This window comes from Sceloporus occidentalis, unplaced genomic scaffold (genome assembly GCF_023333645.1).
Source record: "Sceloporus occidentalis isolate IW3139 unplaced genomic scaffold, rSceOcc1.0.p SCAF_85, whole genome shotgun sequence".
NCBI lineage: Eukaryota > Metazoa > Chordata > Lepidosauria > Squamata > Phrynosomatidae > Sceloporus > Sceloporus occidentalis.
Window position 1 is genome coordinate 903710 of NW_028317065.1, and position 19919 is coordinate 923628.

General features: G+C 37.7%; 1 protein-coding gene across 1 annotated transcript in view; it reads left to right on the forward strand.

The window, feature by feature from the left end:
* LOC149285049 (protein Hook homolog 3) overlaps positions 1 to 4340 on the forward strand; it is a 35718-nt gene extending 31378 nt beyond the window's left edge. Inside the window, exons 17-22 of the mRNA XM_089495848.1 lie at positions 851 to 885; positions 1979 to 2061; positions 2548 to 2648; positions 3088 to 3192; positions 3612 to 3683; positions 4200 to 4340. Of these exons, the coding sequence (XP_089351974.1) occupies positions 851 to 885; positions 1979 to 2061; positions 2548 to 2648; positions 3088 to 3192; positions 3612 to 3683; positions 4200 to 4340 (537 nt within the window). The remainder of the gene's footprint in view (positions 1 to 850; positions 886 to 1978; positions 2062 to 2547; positions 2649 to 3087; positions 3193 to 3611; positions 3684 to 4199) is intronic.
* Positions 4341 to 19919: the final 15579 nt, after the last annotated feature.

Sequence of the window (19919 nt, forward strand, 5' to 3'; positions counted from 1 at the left end):
ATAAGACCAAAGGATAAATAAAGTAAAAATTCAAGAAAAAATAAATAAAATGTAATATAATATGAAAATAAAACTCACTATAGGGCAAGTTATGCCTGGCCAGGCTGGCGCCAAAAAAATGGGTGTACCTTATTCCAGCTAGCAGTTTTGTCTCACCAACACAGCCCCCTATTAGTTTCCTCTATTAAATGCAGAGCTCTGCCATCTATACACAGAGATGATTCTCAAATATTCATCATTTAGTATTTCAATCCATAACCAGGATTCCTACATGAATTTAACAGTACCAAAGGTTATAGTGGTGACAGATTACATTTAATATATATAGTTGTCAGCTATGAGTTTGCCGTTATCTTCGTGACGTTAAAAGTAAGTTAGTCCTGTAGCTTGCCGCAAATATCTCAATCAACTATTTTGATTTGAGTGAAATAACTGGTATTACTTTTTATAGATTGGAATACCTCCTTAACCATGTTTTTCTTGCTCTTTTTACTAATGCTTCTGTCTTTTGGCTTGGGTTTCACACAAGGCTATTGTGAGTATATAGTTATATCTATAGTACAGCATCTCATTTGAACCCAATTCTATTAACACATACATTTGTCATTAGAAAGATAGAAAAACTTTTACTAAAAAGCTATTTGTTTTCTGCCAACAAAATTTACATCGCCTGAAGCAGAGCATTATCACATCTCATCGTGAAACTAAAATGACTTTACAAGCCAGAATAGATTTATTTTTTTTAACAAAAACATTGAATCTGCTATTTTCATGGCACTTTAAATACTTTTTAAATCATTTTTGTAAATGTGGTTTGACTTGTTTTTCCAATTTTGTTTCTGTCATCTAGTCAAATCTATTGAAGAAGAAGCTTGAAGAACACCTGTAAGTCCTTTGATTGAATTATATATTATAAATACACATACATGCTACCGTCCAGAAAAGCTGATTTTGTCCATTAAAATTAACATGGAGTTGATCAGAAGTACAGGATAGACGTTGTTAATGTTGTGAATGACCATTGTAGCTGGAAATGGCTCATTTCTAATGGAACATCTTCATAGGTGTACAGAGGCCCTTTATCAGCAACCATCACTCCTGTGTTCTAATGGCGCATTGTGTTTGCTAATCCAAGTTTACATAACTGGGGATCAGGTGTGCATAACTGGGGGGCAGGTTGGCAAATAAAAGGAAATAAAAACAAAAAAAAAACTTTTCCCAATCATAGTTTTTATTAAATATGAAAAAATAGTTTACATGTAAATTAATATTTACTGGTAAAACTTTTTTCCTATAGGGTCGTCTTATATTCAGGCTTTTTCTTTTTTTCCTAAATTATTATTCAGATTTGGGGGGGGGGGTCGTCTTATAATCAGGGTTGGCTTTTATAATTGAGCAAATACGATGTGTGTGTGTGTGTATATATAATATATATCTATATATCTAGATATATATATATATATATGTGTGTGTATAGATATAGATATATATGTATATAAAGATATTTGTATATATAATTAATTCATGTGCTTGTGAATGTCATTTTGTGTTCCTAAAAACACAGTATGGTTTGTAAAATCAGTAAAATATAACCGTTTTCCTTTATTAAACGCATTGGTGTTAGATTTATCAGGCTCCCTAAAACCCTCGCATTTTTTATTATACCAGTTCTTCTGTTAGAGTCTAAGAGTTGTTTTTTAAACCACTTCTCTGCTGTCAGGGAATGGAATACAGCAACATGAAGTTCCTCTGGAAATCAACATATATGAATATATTGCATCCACCATTAAACCGCAGATATTATACCCACATCAGTTCAATTATCTTTTACGTTACAACATAACACTTAAAAGTTTATTATTTTGCTGTTAAATTCTAGCAACCTTGTAAAGGAGAATCTTATGGTCATTTTCTGGTTTTTCTTTTTGGCTTGGTAAAAAAAAAAATCTAAACTTGGAAATGTTTTTGCTTTGAACAGGGAAAAGCTCCATGAAGCCAATAATGAGCTACAAAAGAAACGTGCAATTATTGAAGAATTGGAGCCCCGGTACAACAATAGCTGTAAGTTTATTTTCTATCAGACAGTTCTTTGCGTAGATTTTTGTTTTACTCAAATTTAGCGAGAGCAGTGGAAACAAAATAGGCTGACGGCTGCCAATACCCTACATTCCTTGAAAGGTTGGAGATCTGGGGCATTTGAAGGGCATTAAAATGTTAAAGGTACTGTTCCACATACTCTTTTAAGTGTAGCCCTTACAATACTTCCTAGTACTGCTGAGTGCCAAATCCCTTTCTTTAAACAGTTCATAAGTCATGTAAAAAAGTTGTGAACAATGAAATGTGTTACAATGAATACATAATAGTCATTTGACACAAAAATCAATCACTGATAGTATAGCTTCACAAGCATCTTATTCCATCAGTGTCATTGCTGTCATTGTTCTCCTGTTGGTTCACTGTGTGAGATTCCTACTTACGGTTAATGTTGTTGGGTAACTTTTTGTCTCAAGTTTAACTTTTTATTTTTTTTTTTCTCCCAAAACAAAGCAATGAAAATTGAAGAACTGCAAGATGCTTTGCGGAAAAAAGAAGAGGATATGAAGCAAATGGAGGAGCGCTACAAAAAGTATCTGGAGAAAGCAAAAAGCGTAAGTGGAACATTATTGGCCTGTTTGATTTGTCCAAAATGTTTTAAACTCGCATCTTAATGTGAAGCCTGTAATCTCAGTTTTGTTCTTCACATTAGGCCTGATTTTACAGATTTGATCTTAGTGGGCTTGGTTCAGTGGAAGTTTTTAGTGGGACCAGTGTTTAACTTGACGCTATGAGGATTAGGAACTAAAGAGTGAGTTGGTGGGAGAGTTGCAATTTAATCTCACTGCCTTGACCCAGTGAGGTTCCGCTTTAAAAATAGTATGGATGGCTCCTGCGTTTGGATCAGTCATAATTCTTGAAAGTCACCTCATTAATTTGTGCCGTGGTTGGCCCTTTTATGATAAATAGCAAGTTTAGAAGAATAAAAAAAAAAATACATATCTGAATTCTAAACATAGCTTTTTTTTTTTAACATTTTTTTTTCTTCCTCAGGTTATCCGCACGTTGGATCCAAAACAGAATCAAGGGTCGGGTCCAGAGATACAAGCCTTAAAAAATCAGCTCCAAGAAAGGGATAAAATGTTACTTTCCTTAGAGGTAATATTCTATTTTAAAGGGACGAGTTAGTGTCCGTGACACCCCCTCTATGGAAGAATGCATATTTTAGCGTACGATGTGAGGGCATGCGTCCATCCAAAAAGAAAACAAAATAGAAATAAATAAGTATGCAGCTGCTGGCCTCCTCCGTGGCTGCGTGAAGTGCTGGAGGGGAGTATATATTATGCAGGGAGATGGGTTCGGCTGGACCCGTCTCCTGCACGGCATTTAGCTGGGGGCAGGGAAGAGGAGCAAATTCGTATGGGGGATGCTGCAGGATCCCTCCATGCATTTGCAAAATGAACAATGCAGTAAAATGCATCTGTTTATTGGAGTGTCCCTTTAACTATTCCCCAATCTGTTTACTACATCTTTACCTCTGTCATGTAATCTGTCCCTTTTATATTCTGTTTTCTTAGAAAGAATACGAGAAATCAAAAACACAAAGGGATCAAGAAGAAAAATTGATTGTTAGTGCTTGGTACAATATGGTAAGATCAGCTGAAAAGTACACCAACATCAGCTCTTAAACACATTGTTACTATATTGTCAAGCAGGTTCTGAAACATGACATTTGTTCTAACGTAACTCCATGCTTAGATTATATTATTTGTTATGTTCAAGGTCCTCTCTAACGAACTAATCTATGTCATTTTAGCTTTATTTATAGCACAACTTTTTGCCTTTATTTTTTTTATTAGCCTTATATCTTGGAGTAAAGTCATCAGGCTTATTCTCTAATTTATCCCATATACAACAGGCACTGTTTACAATAAAAGGAAATGACCTGTGAATTTCAAAACTTGTATAGAATTTAGGGAAATACGCATAATTATTAATTTAGTGCAATGATCATTTAATATAAGCTAGTTAAATCTGAAAACATAGTTTTTGTATATCTTATACTAGTATATCTACTCATTTGTTGTATCGCTATTGACCGTTTTTAAATCCTTTCAAGTTCTTGAGCAGTTTGTGGTATATAGTTGATATATGTACTCCCACAGGGTATGACCTTGCATAAAAAGGCAGCAGAAGACAGAATTGCAAGCACGGGCACGGGGCAATCATTCCTTGCCAGGCAAAGACAAGCCACAAGCACAAGGAGATCCTACCCAGGGCACGTCCAACCCGCCACAGCGAGGTAGAAGAACCTTCTAGGATGGGAATCTTCATCATGACCTTGTGTTGCACATGACAGCATTTCAGGAAATATAACCAACGTGCTTTTATTTGTTCTGGTTTTTTTTGTTGGTTTTTTTTTAATACGAGTTATTGTCATATATTTACAAATCTTTTCTATACCCATTCATGTACATTTTAATGTGCCAAAAAATGTTCTATGCACCCTTGAGAGCGGTGTAAAATTTTTTTTATCTCCAAATCTTAAATTATAAAAAAAAAAGGTTATTCAAATATTAGAGTGCAAACTTAAAACAAACTAAACTTTTGTTAATATGTTACTGTGTACTATCTTGCAAAAGGTGTAGTCTTGAATTAACACCATCAAGATATATATATATGTATGTATGTATATCTTGATGGAGAAAACACTTTACTTGCAAAATGTGTGCATTTCATTATTGGTAAAGCGCTAGTATGGACAAGAATTATTGTTAAACAATTGATGTCTTGACCTGATTTAGTGTACATATATACAGGCATGTAGTCACTTTTTTATTTCAGTGTTACGTATGATATGGAAGCAGAAGAGTTTGGGTGGCTCTGGAATTGGTGATTGTACCTAAATGGGCATGTGTATATAAATGGTGATTTAAAATACAGTTGTGACCAGATAATGTTCTGGTGGGACAGTGAGGTTTTATTTTGGGGGGAGGGGGGGCATGGAAGGCATGGTTTTTATGGCAATGCGGATTAATGTATTGGAGAGTTAGGTTATACAGCAAACTGCCTTCTTTCGCTGTGGTTTCTGGGCAACATAATGATGGCTTCCTTTTTAAGAAAACCACTTTGTTTTTAAGAATCTGTGAATCAAGCTGTTTCAACAGTTGTTCAGTTGCTTTATGGTGATATGTTTGATTTGAAGTCTAAAGTCTTAAGTTATAATGTACCCTGATAAAACCATGCCAAGTGTTGGAAATTTTCCATATGAATTTGTTACCCCTTTTGCTCTCGAAACTCCCTTTAATTAGCCTTGTTTATTCATCTCTCCTTTTTCATCATTTGCCAAGTATTTTCTGCAAAGATCAAGAGGGAACTCTAAATGTATAAACAAGGTAGTCAAAGAGCAAATGAATGATGACGTAGCACTTTACACCACTTGGTTTCTATATGTTTGTTGTATGAACCTGTATGTCAAGGTTTGTTTTGGCTTCCATAGTCTGGGGGTAGCAATGTTCTGTACACATTAGCGTGGTGTAATATGTTTTAAAATATTTATAAACCGATTCTAGTTTCCCACTTACATTGTAATATTTTAAACATTGTAATATTTTAAACTGTATGCAAGTACAATACACCTCAAATAGAAAGAAAATGCATCTTAAGGGCTAATGGAAATGAACTATTTTTTTTTTTAGTTTTGTGGTTGAAAATGTTCCCATCACTCTTGGATTTTTCATGGGTACACTCAGCAGCTTTAAATAACAGTTATTCAGTTAAGAAACAATATAACATGTTAAGTATTACAACATATGAATTGTTTTTTTTTTTTTGTTTTTTTTGGAGAAACCAAGATATTTTATCAATGAAATTGTAACAGTGGGGTAACTCACCAACCAGGATCGATTTTTATATGGAACAGTGTCTGTAAAAATTTAACAACTATGCTCTGTAGATACATTTTGGTTTCAGAGGCATTACCTTCATGTGAAAGTTGGCCTTAAAAAAAAAATACATAACAAGAAAACATTCCAACAACAGCACATAAACAGGCACACTGCCATGTGTATAAGATTATAATGTTCCATCTATGTATTGGTTGGTGCCCTCTTTCAGAGAGCGGCATCAAGATTTTTATGTCGTTCATGACTCAAAAAAAAAAAAAAAAAAAGGCAATTTCATATTGTGTCCAAAAAACCAAGGCTGTAGGATTTTGATTTATGAGCTATGGAACAAGAGAAAAAGTTCATGATCACCCAATACACAGTAGTTTAATACAGATATTAAAAAAACCCAAAAAAAACCCCATTTTGTTGGTTTGAAAACAAAGAACAAGAACACCATCCTTTATTTTGTGAATTATTTGCATTATCCACCTTTCACTTTCAACTGAAACTGAATCTGGGTCCTTTGATAAACGACTTTCTGTCCCTATTTAGGCTGAATTGTGCAAAGATCTGGTTTTACCAGTGATGCTAATGCTTTGACACCGCAGGAAAATAAGTAATACAATTAGTATCGCTTTACACACATTGATGTCGGCGTACAGTGCTCTGCTTTCGTTGCATTGCTAAGAGCCAGTCATGAGCTCGGAAACACAGCATGTTTATGATCAGCATGGCTTTTTGAAGCTTGACTTATGTAAGCAGATCATGTTACCCCATCATTTAATGAGTTTTATACGGCGTATAAGTCACCATATCCCCACGCAGTTCTTTTACTGCTGAGATGAATGTTGAGGGGTGTAAAGTAAGAAACAATCTCTTATGACCATAGCAACTAACTGATTGTTCAAGTTGGTCCTTTACTTTATGTTCTGTTTCTGGGCTGAGAGTAAGCCGCATGTGGGAAAAGAATTGCCAATTTAATACAGTGCCGTTGACCGTGAACATAGTGTCATTTACAACAGGTTTTTATTTAATTGGTTTCCAATGACCTTCCTTTATCTAAAGACCCGTAGGCTGCTACTGTTACCAGATGTGATATTTTAAGTGACTTCCCTGCTCAAACACCATACTGAACTGACTCTTTATCGCAATAAGTCCTACTTATTTAATGGAGTCTCTTCCTCTATAGACTTTCATTAGCCCAAGTGTCAGGCTGGGTGATTGAGGTTGAGCCGTTCTATTATTTACCACCATTCATTCCTTTTAGGATTATTGCATTAAGAATTTGGATTCCATTGTCTGAGATAAGATTTTGGTCAAATATATTCTGTTGCTGTTTGTTGGAGACGCCGGGGTAAATTATTAAGTCTTATGGAAATTTAAAAAATGCTGTTTTAGCTTATAATGCTTTCGGATGATATCAAATGGGGAATCTGTATAATTTATGTTCAAAACCAGTAGTAGCCGCGTAGATACAATAACCACAGCGATGCCTTTTCATCCATGTTTTTTTGAATGTAATCATTTCACTAGCGTATGGCTTGTTGAACCAGCTGTTTGGCTGAGGCTATCTGAATGTTAATCTCTGTCTCTTGTGGGAACGAACATGACCCAGCTGCATATTTTTAGTATACCGTATTTTTCGCTCCATAAGACGCAGTTTTTTTCCTCCCAAAGTAGGATGAAAAATCAGCCGCGTCTTATGGAGCGAAGATGCAGGCAGGGAGGGGGGGGGCAACGATATACCGTATTGGCTCGAATATAGGCCGCACTTTTTTCCCCCCACTTTAAGACTTTAAAGTGGGGGTGCGGCCTATATTCGGGGTCTAGCGCCCGACGCCCGGGACATGCAGTCCCGGGCGCCGGGCAGGCAGCGGGGTTAGGATACAGATCCCCCGCAGCGGTGCAGGGGACCTGCATCCTACTCCCCGATACGCTCAGACAGCCTCCCCTGTCAGCACTTCCCACGGGGGGGGGGTGCCGGCACGGGAGGTTGTCTAAGCGCATCGTGCGGATGCGTTTTACCTCTGCACCCCCCGCGGACTTACCGGAGCAGACTCCCGGGTGTCTTGCGGGGTCAGCGGGGGACGTCTACGCAATACAACTTCCGGTGCCGGATGTGCCGCACCGGAAGTTGTATTGCGTAGATGTCCCCCGCCGGCCCCGCAAGACACCCGGGAGTCTGCTCCGGTAAGTTGGGGAGGGGGGGCAGAGGGGGACAGTGGCAGCGTATCTCGGGGAGGGAGGACAGTGGTAGCATATCTCGGGGAGGGAGGACAGTGGCAGCGTATCTCGGGGAGGGAGGACAGTGGCAGCGTATCTCGGGGAGGGAGGACAGTGGTAGCATATCTCGGGGGGCGGGGGGGGCAGAGTGGCAGTATGTTTTTTGGTGCTTTTTTAAAGAAAAAAACTTTTTCTTTAAAAAAGCACCAAACTTTTAGGGTGCGGCCTATATACGGGGGCGGCCTATATCCGAGCCAATACGGTACTCACCAAAAGTGTCCCGGACAGTCTCTGTCTCGCTTCGCCGTCCAGGGGAGGTCTTCATCTGGAGACCGCCGCCTCTGTCGCCGCCTCTCCTCTTCTCTGGTCCGTTGCGACGGCTAAGGGCGGACTGGATGGAGAGGACGGGGGGATTTGACGCAAGCGCCGTGTCACGTATGGCGCCGGCGCATGCGCAGTACGGCGCTTGTAGTCCAACTATACTTCCCATCATGTCTGACCAGCTTTTTTCTGTGCAGGCATGACGGGAGGATGATGTCCTTTTTTTATAGCCCATTTTTTAGCTCAAAATATTTTTTCCTTTTTTTTCTCCTCTAAAATCTAGGTGCGTCTTATCAGCAGGTGCGTCTTATAGAGCGAAAAATACGGTATATTGTGACTCTTTCCTATATGTTAAGTGTAACACAGTGATGCAGAATGTACTATGTTAAGACGATTGGACTGTAGAACAGAGCATTTTGTTGGCTTTTATCTTTTCAAATTAAAAAAGAAAATTTAGTTAAAGCATTTCTTCTTTAGTTTCATCTGTGGAATACTGGGATTCACCACTAGTTTTACATCTGCTTTAAATTATATCTGTTTGCTGCTGATTGTGTTCCTCATTGCATAAAATAGTCTGATCCATCCTGTAGTGCCTAGGTTGTTGCATATGGGAGCATGGCTGTGTTCCAGAAAATGGCTCTCATCTGCCATGTAAACAGCAATGGGGTTTATTCGGTAAAGGGGGAGTTGCGGTTTTAACTTTTACTTCAAGGGCCAACAAATTTCTTTGATGATCTGGCCCTGCATCATTCAATGTGTAAGGAGACTGAATAAATCTGATTTAACTACACATTATACAAGGCCGGCCAAGCTCTACCTTCAACAGAAACTCACTAGGGTTGACTTTTCACAATGAATAGTGAAGAGAAGGAGCTAAAGCATAACTCCGGTCAACTCTCCCTGTTGGTGAATGTTTTAGTGAATGTCTTTGTTATAGGTCACAATTCCTAATCCACCTGCCAGTGTTTGGCAACGTATTCCTCAACCCACCAGGAAACAGGATACACATCTGCATTAGTTTAAAGGCATTGGTCTATTACCTCCTCTTTGGCTGTAAGAATGTAATATTTTGACTTGTCTAGTGTTAGATTTAACACTACCCAGTACTCTGCATAGTGGCATAGTGTTTCTGCGTGAAACATTGTGCAAAGCCACTTAGCTCTCCTCTTTCTGCTAGATAAATAAAATGAAGGTGACAGGAAGACCAGTAATGTTTGCTTACAAACAATGGGCATTACCGTCCCTTTAATTGAGAAACTATTTCTGGAAATATTCCTTAAATGGCTTATTGGTTATAGTTTTGGGTATTTTGGCCACTTATATTCACTATGGAAATTGTGGCTTAATAAAATACGTGAATGGGGCTCACAATTTACAGTTTATATTTTATCATAAAAATATAATGTATTTTGTTTGAATCCCTACTTGATTGAACCACTGATACACCATAGCAGGTTACAGATAAAGTCATTGGTCATATGGGGTAACCGGTAAAATGTCTGCCACCACGGAGCCTGCTCTTAAAGTTTCCACTGTGTCCAGTGGAGACTACGCATTATGTGGTTTTAATACAATTTATGTGACTGCGGAATAGAGGATTTAACTGTCTTACTTTTAACTGTCTTTTGGCATACACTTAATAACCTTATTAAAATAAAAACATTTGTCCAGCCAAACAGTAAGACAAAAATCATTATAAATGATATGTGGAAAGCTCCAATACTATCGTTGCTTTGTATTAATATGCACCACCAATTTACGCAGCATTTCTTACAATACATACATTCAAAAGTTATGACTTTTGTCAAACTAGAATTGACAGACTAACACAGACTAACACAGTCCGATACATTGGGTAAAGAGGGCCCTGCTCGCAAGCTTACGTTATAGAGGATCTTCATAGTAATGTATTTACCTCATCGTACAAAATTAGCTTAGCGGGATATATATATATATATATATCATTCAATAAACTGTTGGGAAGTTTGCTTTACTCAAGGCATTGCATCCAAATATCACTTCTTTCTGTATAATTCACATTTTTATTGCAATACTTTTTCTTATTGCTTTTTTTTTTTATCTACAAGCATCACTGTTTTCTGACTAAACCGAAATGGTAGCCATCTTGGTTTTTTATCTTACCCTCACAAGAGTCACGGCTTCTGTCATTGGCTGTAAAGCAAAACCTAACCATCGTTTGCACATCCCTTTACTTTTATATCAAAAATAACTAGTTGCTTACTAACTTACTAATATTACTAAAGCCAAGTTGGGTGCTCCCAGCATTTTTTTGTCATTTTAAATAAAAATATGCTAATAGACTGTCATTGCACATATGAACAAATCTGAAAGGTGAGGCTTTGTATTGAGGTAATTTTGTCTATACGTGGGTATAATATATCTCTATTTTGCATTTGTAAATCACTTTTTTTAACCTCATTTGTGTTTCTAATTAATTAACATATTTCCCTTTACTTTTCATTTGCAGTGATGTCATTGCATGAACGCAGCTTGGTTTTGCAGTCAGGGACTGTGCATTGCATGATATTTTTTTTTTTGTTCGGACCGGCCTAACCTTCAAACTAACCGACATTAGTGGCTGCAATGTAATATGCGTTTACCCATGAGAACAAAGCTTGAACATTTTACCAATTCCTTTCCACGTTGCTCCTTGGTTTTAGAAGCCTGCTGAACATGTATTGTGAATGTTTTTACTTAGAATTTTAATTGTATGTGGGGGAAAAAAATTCTTAAGCATTAAATATATTCAGCTTGATGACAAAAGTAATGTGATTTATGACAGAAAATAACAGACTTATTTGATTAGGCGGGATTAGACCAAGCTTTCATGTAATACATTTTGTAGGAAGAAAAGAAGGATGTGAGAATTTACAATGTCTCAAAATTTCTAAAGTACCGGTATATTCAGGTTTATTATATCCAAGTTGCTCCCAAACTTGTAAAACATTGACTATAAAAGATAATCCCTAAACATCCAAAATTATTTGGATTCCATGAAGGGTTTGTATGTATGTAAATGCAAAATTTTGTTATTTTATACCCTGTATTGTAAAATAATCTGCACCTCTTGCATTTATTTTGTACGTAGGACTGTTTAAGAAAGACGTATTGTTTACAATTTCAGATTTTGCTTTTCTTACAAGATTTTATGCTAAATTATATCATTTTGCCTGTTAATGTAATTTTGTTTTCTAATGTACTTTGTAATTAATTTGCATATATGGGCTGCCTTAGTTTTTATTTAACTGTGCTAATACTTTATTTCTACTCATATCTATATAACCGTTTATGTTCTAATAGTTATATAACTATTTGTATGCAAACACATAGAAATGGGGGCTGAATAACTGCCTGATTTACCCATTTTTTTCTGCAGTATTACATAAAAGAACCACAAAGTAGCCTTCACATTTATTTTATGTTAAAAAAAATGGTGCAAGCTTTAATGTGTATTTTGTTTCAAATACTCTATTCTTAGTTGGCTGTCCTCTTAATAAAAACAACCATACCTGATTCATAAATAGTATATGTGAAGCTGGACACTGATGTTACATTTTACTCTTGTTTTTTTTTTTTAAAGAAGCACTGCGGTGGCTTACAGTTTAAATGTGGTAACATTAGATGTTTTGTAATTTTGTATACAGAGCATGCTAGGTTTCCTAATCTCATTTTCACATTGCTCCAGTGTTGAAATTATTTTTATGGATATCTGTAACATCAGAGATGCCGTGATGACATTTAAGGGCTATAGTCAAATTAGAGGTTTGGGGTTAACATATAATAAGCCAAGTAATGCACTTTCGGCCATTTTAAAAGTTGAATTGGACCCCTGACAAGGCTCTGATTATGCTTCCACACAAATTCCCTAAGCACCTTTTAGGGTCTACAAGATTACCCATTCTCTCATTACTATATTATTGTGTCTCCCACTGTTCTAATCCCTTTTTTCTTTTCCCTCACTAAATTTAGTTGGGAGCACATTGCAGCTGCTGTGGACTCATGTTGGAAAACTTAGGCCTACTCGTTTTGCCATGGCCTTCATTTCGTGTCCCACTAAGCAGCGTGCTAAATTTTTCCATATAAGCCTTATGGTAATTCCCTGAAGATGGAGTTGCCGTTTCACCTCACTTTCTGTTATGAAGTGCCAACCCAGGTGAGCTAGGGGTGGCCCTTATATAGTACTAGAAATGGGAGTTGAGTACAAAAGTGATTCAGATGCAAATTTTGAAAAAGTATTCCTGTCAGTGTAGCAACCACTGGAGGTTCAGTAAGTGGGAATACTTTTCAAAAGACCACTTTGCACCCGAATCACCTTTTAGAAATGGTCAACTATTATATGAACTGTGGCTAGTCATTAAGGAAACAAACATTTGGCTGGAACAAGTGGGGTTGTATATTTAAAAAGCTATTCTGTTGGTCTGATCACCACAGAAACCAACAGAATGTTCCAACCAGCAAGATAAGTTCATTGGTTAATATGGTGAGAACACTGTTCAATTGCTTTTAATAGCTTTGCTTTTGTATCCCTAAGTAGGAGCAATATCATTTTGTCAAATACCCCAACATTTAAAACCCAAACTAAACCCAAATTAAGTATGTACCATTATTTGCATTCTTTGAGACATGTTTCTCCAGAACATCTCTCCCTGTTGTATAAACCTACGCTACCTGTTAGCATTGGATTATGACTTCAGAAAAATATTTGTGTGCATCATACATCTGGCTCTTATACATGTTTTGTTTCATAGGGAATGAGAATTTATTTTGAACATCTGTGAATGCAAATCTGCAATACAGTTATGCCATTGCCTGCGCATTATGCAATGTTCATCCATCCACTAAGGAAGCATTGGTTTTTAAGACCCATACATGTATATAGGATGAAAATGTTGTTTTGAACGTTTGTACTTTTTCATTCAGATGTAGATGCTTCCACTGCTACCTGAAGTGTACTTTTGTTAAGGAAACTGTAAATAAAAAATTATTTTAAAAATGGATGGTAATCTTTGCTTCCTTTTAAATATGACAACATATACGCAATCGTGTTGATCAAAGGTGGCAGGTGGCATTTTGGGTTTAAGAGTTTTATAATGTACCTGCCCGATTAAAATATGTTAGAGTTTGAAATATTAGTATAGTTTTACCGTAAAATTTGATAAAAATTGCTGTTAGTTGGCTGAGTAAGATAACATTCACAAAATCTCACATTAAGAGCCCATTGTGTATAGCCAATGAAGTCCATCTTGCAACAGAAGGCACTTCATAATGCACAATGATCAGTGATGTATTCCTCTAATGCTGTGCTGCTGTAGATCTGACCTAGGGTATCATCCACAATGACCCTCTACACCTTGGACCTAGGTTTCAGATTCAGCCACGTGCAATGTACTACGGTGTTCTAGTCCTAAATAGAATTTTTTTCAATTTTTTTTTTTATATATACTAAAAAACCCTATTGTAGCCCTATATACATCATGTTGCCAGACACACATTTGCACCTCTCACACCTCCTTCATTCAAGCCTATCCTGAAATTAATCAGTGTGACAACCACTAGATGGCAGAGATGCAATAAATAAGGGGTCATATTAACTGAAGACTATGGTCTCTGAAACATATGACACAGCTAGTTTCGGACTGACCATCCCCTGTGGTGGAATTCTTTCATCTTGGAAGGTGTAAGAATTGAGCCTGTTCTTTCAGTCATTGAATTTGATCTATAAACCTATGGATGCTTTGACAGCTATTATTAAATAGATATTAATGACAGAGTAGGGAAACGATATAAATTAATTTAAAATGTTTCATATTTTTTCATGCCTTATACATTTCCTCTAAATCCAGTGTTTATGGTTCGTCGGTTTAATAAAGAGTCACAGTCGAGCATCAGTTCAGTTTAGGGCTAAACAACTAATCAATGTAATCGATAATGAAAATCGTTACCTATTTTCATTATCAATTAGTTGAATCGATTTGCTCGAATATAAGATGCATTTTTTTTCAGAGCAAATGCTCTGAATAATACCCCTCATCTTATAATCTGACCTCAAGTATAGGTCTGACTATAAGACTAAAATCCAGATCCCCCGCAGCACTGCAGGGGACCTGGATCATCCTCTGGCAGCCGGTGGACGCACTTCCGCTGGGGTTTCTATGATGCAGCGCCAGCGTGACATGACCTTGCGGTGCTCCGTCATAGAAGCCCCAGTGGAAGTGGGTGGCAGCAGCAGAGGTTGTCTACCCATATTGTGCAGACGTCCGCCGGCTGCCCCCACTAGACACCAGGGAGTCTGGACCACGGGGGCAAGTCTGGGAATGCATTGGTAACTCTGGGCAGATTGACATATCTGTGGGGCATATCAGGGGCAGAGTAGCAAGCCTGGGGTCAGATGTGCATATCTGGAGGGGCAGAGTGGCATATAGAAGGTATAAGGTGTATCTGGGGGGCAAGCCTGGGTCAGATGTGCATAACTGGGGGCAGGTTGACAAAAAGGAAATAAAAACAAGAAATGCATTTTTCTCAATAAGTTTTTATTAAATATGAAAAAATAGCTTATTGTACATGTGAATTAATATTTACTAGTTAAACTTTTTTAGCTATTAAAAATATTGTGTTTGGGTTCTTGTAGCTTTTATTATGTCATAGTAAAATAAGAAGGCAATTAGAGAAATGCCATTGTGATAAAGAGATAAAAGATAAAATGTAAATTTTAAGGTTTTTTTTTTCTTCTGTTTGTTTTTAACACCCACTTTGTTAATTAAGTTATTTTAAATAAAAAATCAGCATATTGTTTTTTATCAGATTATTCAAAAAAATAATCGTTGCAGCTCTAGTTAAGTCCCTTGTCATATTGATTAAAATCCCTTAATATCTATCGCAGAAAAAACAAATTTCCCTTTTTCGTCTGAAAAGGAATATTCATTAAGACAAATCCCACAATCCTTTTTACCTATTTTGGGATAATGATAAATTGCACATTTTGTTATACAAAAAATTATATTTAAATATTAATACAGTACGTCTTTTATTAATATGTAGTTTATAAAGTACATACATGAATAAATAATATAAACTGTTAATATTTATTAGGTTTAATAATCACAATGTATACATATACATACCAAATATTTTCAAAGGCTATTTACTGATAGTAGAGGTCATGTGAGTAACCGACATTGGTCAATTCACAGAAGAATATTCCCTTTGTTTCGAATTATTAGAAATGCACGTGGTTTTTTTAGTCAATGGACAGCCTCTCCCCCGTCCCAACTCAGTTCTCCTAGGGGGAGAGCATCTGCCCGTTTTGAGAAAGCATTTCGTAAGGTCAATGAAGCTGATACTGGGGAGAAGCTCACAAAGAAAGAAGACAGAAGAACAAGAAGAGGCAAGAGAAGAAGTGGAGCTGTGGAAAAAGAGATAGGGAAGCAGAAGGTCAGACTCAGCTGGCATAAAAATATGTTGGACCGACAAACATACAGGTATTTCTGTTTGTTGCACATAAATGTGAAAGGGCTACATGGGGCTAAGAAGCCGCTGTTTGGTCACCCATGATACATTGAATGTACTTTTAGCCAAATTTGTAACTTTTTGATTATTTTATATAAAGTCAAGATCATGTTTGATATTGAAAATCTGATTAGTCACTAATGAATTACGCCATCTTCTGATTTTTTTTTGTGTGAAAAGAGGTTTTAAGAATTAATATTCCTTGCAGAAGCACATCTATTACCCTTTCCATCCCCACATCAAATAATCAAACCGCACTTTAATCAGAGCCAGAACTGTGAAGGAGAGATGCGTTTGGTTTTAGCAATACATACAGAAACTGTTAATGAATGTCAATACTGTTCACCTCTCTGAAGTTTTGAGAATGCTTTTTTGTGTGTGATTTATTTTAAGGATCCACACTGAGTTAAAAGCTCAGAGCTTTTAAATAGTATTGGGTTATAAGTACTATGCACGAAAGCCGAATAGATGCCAAGTAGTGAATCACTTGTGCAAGCAGGTGGTAGATGCTTCTGAATACAAAACTCCATGACCCATATGAAAGGTCAGACAGCAGCTTTTGCTTGAGTTTCTACAACCACTGTTAAGAGCTCTTTGACTAGGACATTGAATATAGTCCTTTCGAAGTTATGAAGGACATCTGCGTGATTGACAAAAGCCTTGCCTTCAGACTAGCTGTATTACACGGATGGATGGCACTGATCAAAATTCTTATGGTATTTGAAATACTGTATATGCTTCTGGTACTTCAACTTGTGACCATCAACATTGCTGAAACCAATGTATTCTGACGGACAGCAGTCCCTCTTCTGCAAAACCTTGGAGATCAGGCCCCTCTGTGTGCCTCTGCTTAATGGGCTGGTTACAAGGGAGATCTTGAGGACTGTGTGGCGTGCAACCTCCATGGTATATAGGAAAATGTTGCACAAAAATGCAAAGCATGAGGATATGAAGTCATATCCTTGAACTCAGCAGCGAGGATAGTAGCAACAGTGGGGACGGCTTAGGCTTAGGGCACCACACAAGATGTACCATTAGGTCAGGGGCGTCCAACATGCGGCCCGCGAAACCTCGAGGTGCGGCCCGCGTGAGATCGGCAGCAAGGATCACAAGAGCCCTGTTGCTTACTTGTGGGAGGGTCTATTCTCTGCTTCCGTCCTTCTTCCTCTGTGGGGAGAACGAGGGAGGCCGCGCCCCCTGCTGAAGTCTGTGAGCGGCATCGAGAGCCGTAGTGAAGGTAAGGGGGTGGGGGAGATTGTGTGAATGAGTATGTCTGATTGAGGGAATGAATCTGTGAATGAATGAATTTGTGTGTGTGTGTGTGTGTGTGTGTGCGTGTGTGTGTGATAGCATGGATGTGTAAGTGCTGGAACCTAGGCATGATGGGACTGTGATTGCTATTAGCAATCACACTCCTATCATACCAAGTCAGCCAGTACATGCTGAAACCTGGCTAGCTGCCCCCCCTTGTGTATTGATGCTGCCAGCAGTATGGGGTCTGCACCAGCATGTATTGGCTGACTTGGGATGATAGGAGTGTGATTGCTAACAGCTAACAGCAATCTGCTAACAGCAATCACAGTCCCATCATGCCTAGGTTCCAGTATTTACTGGTTGCCTGAGTATAAAAAGAGTGTGTTTGCTGTTAGCAATCACACTCCTATCATGCCAAGTCAGCCAGTACATGCTGAAACCTGGCTAGCTGCCCCCCTTGTGTATTGATGCTGCCAGCAGTATGGGGTCTGCACTTACAGCCACCCTGTACCAGCGTGTATTGGCTGACTTGGGATGATAGAAGTGTGATTGCTAACAGCTAACAGCAATCTGCTAACAGCAATCACAGTCCCATCATGCCTAGGTTCCAGCATTCACTGGTTGCCTGAGTATAAAAAGAGTGTGTTTGCTGTTAGCAATCACACTCCTATCATGCCAAGTCATATCGTTGATTTATCGTTGGTTACACACTAAAATTGGACAAAAAATACAATGCCCAGCCAACCAGTACATGCTGGAATCTGGGTATGCCTGAGATTGCTGTTAACAATCATAATATATATATTTTTTGTACAATTTTGGTGTGTAACTTACTTTTATTAAAATGTGTGGGGGGGTCAGTTTCAGTTTTGGCTAAGTGAACCCTGAATTTTCAGTTTTGGTCCAGAATTTTCATTTTAGTGCATCCCTAAAATAAAGAGAACTATTTTATTTTTACTTTTCCAGAATCTTGAATTTGTAGGCCCAGAAATCCCAGAAATCAGTGAGAGGAAAAGTAAAGGTTTTGTGTCATTTAATTTATTTTAATCTGCATATTTTATTAAAGGCCATATTTTCTCTCAGTGAAAAATGAGTGCGGCCCTCGCACTTATACAATTCTGATGAAGTGGCCCACTGCAGAAAAAACTTGGACACCCCTGCACTAGGTGTACCCCAAATCATACCTTGAAAGACAGCCTCCACAATATTTAAGTACTGGCAAAGTCTACTCAGCCCCCCATGCACACTTATAGAAAGTGCTTCTATTGATTTCCATGGGAGTGCTTTCCTAATACGGATTGAAGGATTCAAACAGCCAATCAGTGGCAAGAATTGTCAGACTGTAGCTGTAGCTTCTACCTGATGTAAGTAATTTTTCTTTGTATTTAAAAGAATACTGGGGCTGTCAGTGACATTTAACTGTCCCCTTAGGAGCATTAATCTTCATTAAAAGCTTGTCCTTACAAACTGGGAAAACATGTAGCTTCCATGACCCTCAAGTAAGGGTTTACATGATGTGTAAACACTTTTCAGTTACACGTTGCTTTAATTAGAAACAGGGCTATTGCTGAATCTGGCAATTAGCCCCTAGAAGATTAAAGGATGTCTGTGACCATATCTAGGAACTTTCAGGCTCCAGCTACCCAGAGCCCTTCCTTCTCTGGATGCAAGTATTCGGGTCCAACTGACATCGTGAATGGTCCCCTAATGTTGCAGCACTGTGGGGCGTGTTGTAATGCCCCTTCCATAAAGACCTGGAGAAGCGGTGCATCACCCATAGTCTCTGGGCGATATTTGCAGCCAGCCTTTACGCAATTTTGCATAAGAGGCAAAAAAAAATCCTGCTTACCCTAGCACAGAGACTAAATACACCTAGAATTTGATGAAAACTGAGCAGTGTTTCCTCGGAGTAGTATGAGAACCTAGTGAAAATTATGCTGGTGAAACTCAGTTGTGTTTTTCTGTGGTCATTATGGTGTATTTCCTGTTGTCTTGTTTAATTATAGTACATTTAGGTGGCCCATAAGTGTCTTGATGAATCTGAGATTAAGAGAGATTTAAATTAAAAAGCTTTACTGTAAACTAAAAGCATGCTGGAGCAACTTTGACTGGTATCTTTCTGATCAACCATATTTATCTTTCCTGTTAGCTGGAACTATTTGGCACAATTGAATTAAAAGAAAAAAATAATACATTTAAATAAACAAATGTATACACCAACCAAAAAAGAATGGTCTGAGCTAATAAAATATTTGTGTGTGATAATTATGGGAGAGAAACAGTACTAACTAACTGCAATGCGACCGCCATATCATTTTACGTGGCCTATGTTGTAAGGTGGTATGGCCCATCATGGAATCCTGCATGAAGTGATGAAAGTTCTCTCGCTGGAAACTATCCAGATCTTTATCTGGATAGCCAATATGTTACATGCTTTCACTGTAATTGTACTGATTTGACACATCCATATGAACACAGCAACATGACACTGAACTCAGTGAAATGATTGATTTTCTTGCCTTTTTGTTACCATAAGCTTGATATAATATATATTTTTTTTAAATGTGAAAATTCCTTTTTATGAATATGTTTCACTTGTGTTAGAGCCTGGCCCAAATAAAATTGTAATTTATTGTTTTCATTTTTGGCTGTGAGACTATTCAAATCCACAAA